The 5722-nt window shown below is 33.8% G+C and overlaps 2 protein-coding genes across 4 annotated transcripts; both read left to right on the top strand.

Moving 5' to 3' along the window:
• The first annotated feature begins 434 nt into the window (after window positions 1–434).
• Window positions 435–2731, top strand: LOC135145503 (uncharacterized). Of its 3 annotated transcripts, none has more exons than XM_064077622.1 (10): window positions 435–500; window positions 905–961; window positions 1064–1187; window positions 1240–1495; window positions 1549–1816; window positions 1876–1953; window positions 2006–2068; window positions 2132–2240; window positions 2291–2466; window positions 2526–2731. In XM_064077622.1, the coding sequence occupies exons 1-8, from the start codon at window positions 449–451 to the stop codon at window positions 2152–2154; spliced, it is 921 nt and encodes a 306-aa protein (XP_063933692.1). In that variant the 5' UTR covers window positions 435–448; the 3' UTR covers window positions 2155–2240; window positions 2291–2466; window positions 2526–2731. The 3 variants fall into 3 exon arrangements, with proteins under 3 accessions (XP_063933692.1, XP_063933690.1, XP_063933691.1); XM_064077621.1 differs by adding an exon at window positions 751–851 and having other exon boundaries at window positions 456–500; window positions 2006–2240; XM_064077620.1 differs by having other exon boundaries at window positions 2006–2240.
• On the top strand, window positions 2234–2686 carry LOC135145466 (G patch domain-containing protein 11-like). The gene is made up of 4 exons (XM_064077571.1): window positions 2234–2240; window positions 2291–2344; window positions 2392–2466; window positions 2526–2686. Exons 1-4 carry the CDS (start codon window positions 2234–2236, stop codon window positions 2684–2686), a joined length of 297 nt encoding a protein of 98 aa, XP_063933641.1.
• Window positions 2732–5722: the final 2991 nt, after the last annotated feature.

Genomic DNA, 5722 nt, shown 5'->3' on the forward strand with positions numbered 1-5722 from the left:
TTTAGATTCTAATTCTTCCCTATCCTTTATTGGTTATAACTTAGGTGCCATAATCAAATCGTAAGAGCTTGCGAAGCGGTGGTTTAGCATTAACAGTAGGTTAAATTATTCCTTTGAAACCTCGTGGGGTAGAGGCAAAGCGAAACGGCCTTTTAGCTAGTTCAGTGATTGAGTTAGCATCAATTTTTCAATGTCGCAGGCCGGTCCAGCTAAAGAATGTGATTGTCAAGTTTTAAAAAAAGAAATAGTTGTTCTGAAGAAATTACTTGAAAAAGAAAAAAACTATAGTCAAAAACTTAGAAGTAAATATTCTGATTTGAAGAAGAAGTACGAAAGAAGCAAAATTTATAAAAGAAGATACTTAAGTTCGGATGAATACGATCATAAAATAATTCATCGTATGGTTTCTAAAGAAAATTCTAGAATTCTTAAGAAAAGTAATAAACATATGGAAGCCGGTGAAATGATTGAAGATAAATTCTCAGATGCATCCAAGTCAGGTAGAATTTAAATATAATAGAGTTATGTTCATTGTTTTCATATACTTTAATTTGGGACGAATACATTTTTTATATCTATTGCTTTTTTTTTTTTACTACTATTCCCACTGGGTGCCCCTAAAAACTTTTGCCCTTTTGTTTAATTTTTCGAGTCATATTATAATAATACTTTTATATGAATAGGAGAAATCCATTTTTCTAGTAATTTAGAAGTAAAGTCTGCTTTCGATTCTAACTTAGAAAATTATAGTAATAAAAGTTCGAGCAGTAACCTAACTTCCGTTGAGCGGCCTCAGCTAGAATTTAGTATGCATCTAGACAAAGTATTGAAACAGTTTCATGATAACAATGGTTTTCTTTAAAATTGACTTTATTGCGTTTTGTGTATATTGTTTACCTTTTAGATGTTTCTGCCGAGAGTTTGCGAAGCGTTGCCCTTGCCGCCACCATGGCTACTACAGGTTTTTAGTGCTTGTTCCTAGCTTTTGTAGTTTCACTGTGAAACAGAGAACTAGCTAGCCTACTATAAGGCGCTCATCTCATTACTCCCTTTTTTAACTAAGGCATGTGCTACATTGAAGAATACGGATTGTACTATGACTATTCTACCCGTTACTATTACGATCCGAGTTCTCAATATTTTTATGATCCCGAAAACAAGCGCTACATGACTTATAATTCGAAGAAGTTTTATTATATATCATTTTTATATTATTTTTTGTAAAGACTTTACTTGAAGAGACTCTTATGAAGTTTCCTTGCAACTTAACGAAGAGAGGAGCTTACAGCCCAATATTGAACCTTTTTCTTCACCCAAAAAATGGAAGAGGGGCACTTTTAAGAAGAGCAATAAAAATATTTTGTGCGCAAGGCTTGTGGCGTTAGCCGACGGCTTTAATATAAAGAAAGGGTCCGTTTATGTTTTTGGCAGGGAAGGTGCGGGTATTGGTCGGGAGTCGCTGCCTGGTACTATACTTTGCATTTCCAGCCTGCAGGTTGGTTTCTTATTTTCTCTTTATAAGTATTTATTAATACAAAAATCTAAAAGATCAGCAAGCGGCACGCTATGATTAGTTTTGATCTAGAGCGCAACACCTTTTATATTAAGGACCTGGGCAGTTTGCACGGGACTTTTGTTAATAATAAACGGATTAGCGTTAGTCGTGCGCAGAGCAGAGAGATTTACTTGCGTGAGTTAGACAAGATCGTCTTTGCTGACGCTGTAGAATTTATCGTCCATCTGCATACCGGGACTAAGTGCTGCAGCGAATGTGCTCAAGCCTTTGAAAAAGCAACGAGTCGCCAACAACCCGGAGGTGACCTATTCACATTTTGCTACTTTTTCTGAAGCTAACTTCTTATAATTATTCCACAGTGTCGGGTGATTTGGTTGTACAAGCCGATCCAGTTTATGTTTCAGACAGTATTGCGCTTCCTTCATTATCTAGTGAGGGTAATAACTTACACCTTATGCAATGCAAAGTTCTTACCCGCTTCTAAACTAGAGGAACGAAGAGAAAGTATGCGGCTTATGAAAAAAAAATATGGTTTATATCGTGAAGAAATTGGTAAGTGTGGGGCCCATACAATAATAGTCGGCCTATAATACAAACTTATAGTTGATCATATAGTAAAGGTATGTTTGCAGTATTGAATGTACCGCTAATCTGACGAATAATTATCCCTTGAACTGAAGCTTCTACCTTATTTTACTTATAAATCATGCTCTCTAAATGTCTGGTTAGCTCCTGTTGGCTTTTGTCCAACTACCATTATTTAACTTTTTCTAGGCCTTAACCCAGAGTATAAGGACAGGCTGCTGCGCGCAGGAAAAAATACCCGGGGTTAGATATCGGCGTTTATGAAAAGTTTGTGTACCCTGTGGTTTCAGCTGGAGAACACGAGCCTCTTCCTGTAGAAAACAAAGGTTATCAGTTGCTACAGGCGATGGGCTGGACCGGGAAAGGTCTTTCTATATAAACGCCGCTACTCCTATTCCGACTTATGGAATGTTTATTTTTATAGGCCTAGGCAAAAATCAGCAGGGGATGTTGACGCCTTTAGCGATTAAGCCATTGGAAGGCAAAGCAGGGCTGGGCGCTGATAAAAAGTTAAATAGTTCAGAAAAAGAAAAGTTATGGATGAAAGCTCGTCTGCGTTACGAAAACACAAATACAGAAACCTAGTGTTATTGGTTAACTAGCGCTTATTATTAAAAGTTAACAAGGCGACTTCGTTTTACTTATAAATATAACGATGAATCCTATGGTAATGATTAGCTGAAGGTAGAAAGCCTGTAGCTTCGAGTATTTTTTGTTTAATTTGAAAAAAGTGGCTACATACACGTAACTTCTTTAACGGAGTTTTTTAACCCCGTAATAATCTTTTAAGGTAGCTATCTGGTAGCACTACCTTAGACTTTAAATTATTTTGACGGCATATAGTTAAACTAATTTTTTAGTTATACAAATTTGGCGATAATTGTTTTAACATGTTTTTACAAAAATCAAGGCAAACCCTTATTACAAATCTCATAGTTTGTTACATTAGATATAAATTTAAATAAAAACTAAATTGGATAGGTTTTGTCCTTTGTAGTTATGGTACCTGTTTTGTTCTTACTCCTTTCTCTGAAGACTTTGTTAAAGTGCGTGAATGGACATCCCTCCGTGGCTTATCACGAACTTTCACACTTGTGATGCCTTTTACAGTTTCATCGAATAGTAATTTACTACTGTAAACAATAGTAACCATATTCACCTGAGGGCGTTTACGAAAACTAAAAAACGGAATATATTTTTAAATTTTTACCAGATTCAATCTAGAAAGGTGTAAAACTGGGCTGAATCGAAATAAATACTTCAAGTGCAATAATACATAAGTTTTAGAATTAAAAATGTAGACGTTTTTCATATAAAAGTGCGAACTTTATTCCCATCCCTTTTTTTATTTTAAAAATTACAGTGTTATTTAGTGTAAAGGCTTGGTTATATTATATATGTGTAACTTGTAATTATCCTTACTAGCTTAATAAAACCTTTATGTATAAGTTCTAAACTTATATGCTTCAAAGACCAACTGAATATAGACTATCATATCAAATGCAGACCACGGACGTGATCAAGCGAAGGGCAGACCATGATTGATCTCGATTCTTGTTTTTTTATAGACTCACTTTTAAGACAAAACAAGCACATCTGTTTTTGACGGTAGAAGCAGACGTATTATTAAATTCATGACGGATGTTTTATCTAAACTTCGCGGCAATGTCTCTTTATGCCGTTAAGCCGACGTTATCTTAATTTCTTTTTAAGTATACCAGCTACCACTGACTTATAGGTTATTATAGGTTAAAACTTAAATACTTCCACTACTATTGTATTCACTTGAAAGTCCCTTCGATAAGCATATAATATGTCTAAGAAAAAATTTAGATAATTAAACAATACCTAATTTTATTGATAAATTTCATAGCGCGACAGGAAACCTTAAGCTGTGACTTAAACATTTTCTCATTTATTATAATGGTATTTTACAAAATCTTTATCTCATATTCAGTGAGTAAAAAATTTGGCTTCAAATAAAGTTTATAATAAAGTAATAATAGACCTTGCAGCCTTTAAAAAGGTTATTTTGTCATGTGCTCTTAGCTCTTCGCTTAGCATTATCAATATTTTGTAGAAGCAGGCTCTCCCCTTTCAAATAAACACATTCACAGTCTAGTTTAAAGCCAAGGGCTAGAAATTTTTTTTTGAACAAAAAAAAATATACCGTAAAATTTAAATAAACTAATATAGCCCCCAAGAATATACCAGTAATTTAAGAGAGAAATGACTAAAAACAAAAGTTTAAACCAACGTGGTTAGGTCCGAATTAAAAAATGCGCAAGCTTTAACTAACAGTATAAAATGTTAAAATAGTCAGCTGCTGCGAAGGAAATTTTCACGAGTAAATAGCTACCCATTGAAACTAAAATAAAAAATTATATTACATTTAATGTTCTATAATTATGTATTTTTTAATCCGCATTTAGAGCAATAATTTATAGTGCATAGGATATAGACCAGCTTCTTATTTTTGTTATTTATAGTTAATAAAGAATCAGGTTGGGTCTTAAGCTAAGGCTTCCGGTAATTAACTCTAACTGGCACTAGTTTTCCTAGTGAAATATTACATAAAACTTAAAAAAGATTGTCATAAATTTTAATTAATAGCCCAGGACAACTACGTATAAGTTAGGCTAAGAAAGCGCAGACCAACGGAAGTATGGCTTTTACGCGCCATCTGGCACTATTCACATTGCTGGCAAATAAATGAGTGCGGAACATTTTGTCTATAGGGGAGTACTCATTCAAGGTTGTAAAGTGGACACCCTTCCCTTCCGAGTATATTAGTCTACTGCTTGCTCTTTTTGCTTGTTAAAAAATTCCGCTATCTCTCTATGAGTGAAGTTTTAGTGAGGAATTATTATTTTTCACTTTTATCTTACTATTAACCGTCGCACCTCCTTATTACCTTTAAAGAGAACTTTTCGCTTTAAATTGAACAATCAGTGGCGTCCTAAGTAAATTATAACTAACAAAGTTTTAATAGGATCCCACATTTTTACACAGTGTGGTGTGCAGTTGGTCCCGCACTATTTTCTTTGTTCTTTTGCCTTCTATGGACTATAATTTTTTATTTTGAGGAATCTACAAGAACCCATTGCAAAGTAAAGTGATTTATTTTCAGTTTTGCAGAGATATCGTGAAAGACTACTTTGTATTCTATAAAATTAATATGACTTACTATTAAACCTTTAAATTGATATCCAATTTGTGAGGTAGGTTCCTAACTTCATACCTTCAATAAGCTCCTGTTTAGCTTATACTCCTCAGGCGTAAGTTTTACTATACTTTCACCATATCTATTTTACTAGCACCCCTTGTAAAAGTTATGTGTGGAGAATAGGCATTTCTTTAATGATTGGCTTTCGTCTTCTTTCGGGCGTAGTATATTATAATTATTATACTTTAAAGTCTTTCAATTTTTATGAAACCATGTTCAAATTTTTGAACCTGGCTGTATACTGGGTAACTTTTTTTTATTTTTCCTCTTTCAATATTTTGCATTTTATCATACTTATAATGAAGTTATATGTTCTAGAATATGCGTCTCTTCTACTTTTAACTTCAATATCTTCTAAAGAAAATCATTTCGTTCATCAAAGTTCGACCATTGCA

Source organism: Zophobas morio, unplaced genomic scaffold, assembly GCF_036711695.1.
Source record: "Zophobas morio isolate AGI-343-1 ecotype UQ-CSIRO unplaced genomic scaffold, CSIRO_AGI_Zmor_V1 ptg000155l, whole genome shotgun sequence".
Lineage (NCBI taxonomy): Eukaryota > Metazoa > Arthropoda > Insecta > Coleoptera > Tenebrionidae > Zophobas > Zophobas morio.

Excerpts from the sequence above, each read along its gene's own strand:
- LOC135145466 (XM_064077571.1), top strand. Across the intron at positions 2,345-2,391 it reads CGCAGGAAAAAATACCCGGG|CTGGAGAACACGAGCCTCTT; the intron begins GTTAGATATCGG and ends CTGTGGTTTCAG. Across the intron at positions 2,467-2,525 it reads GATGGGCTGGACCGGGAAAG|GCCTAGGCAAAAATCAGCAG; the intron begins GTCTTTCTATAT and ends TTATTTTTATAG.
- LOC135145503 (XM_064077620.1), top strand. The coding sequence starts at position 449 with ATGGAAGCCGGTGAAATGATTGAAGATAAATTCTCAGATGCATCCAAG. Across the intron at positions 1,817-1,875 it reads GAGTCGCCAACAACCCGGAG|TGTCGGGTGATTTGGTTGTA; the intron begins GTGACCTATTCA and ends ATTATTCCACAG. Across the intron at positions 1,954-2,005 it reads TCCTTCATTATCTAGTGAGG|AGGAACGAAGAGAAAGTATG; the intron begins GTAATAACTTAC and ends CTTCTAAACTAG.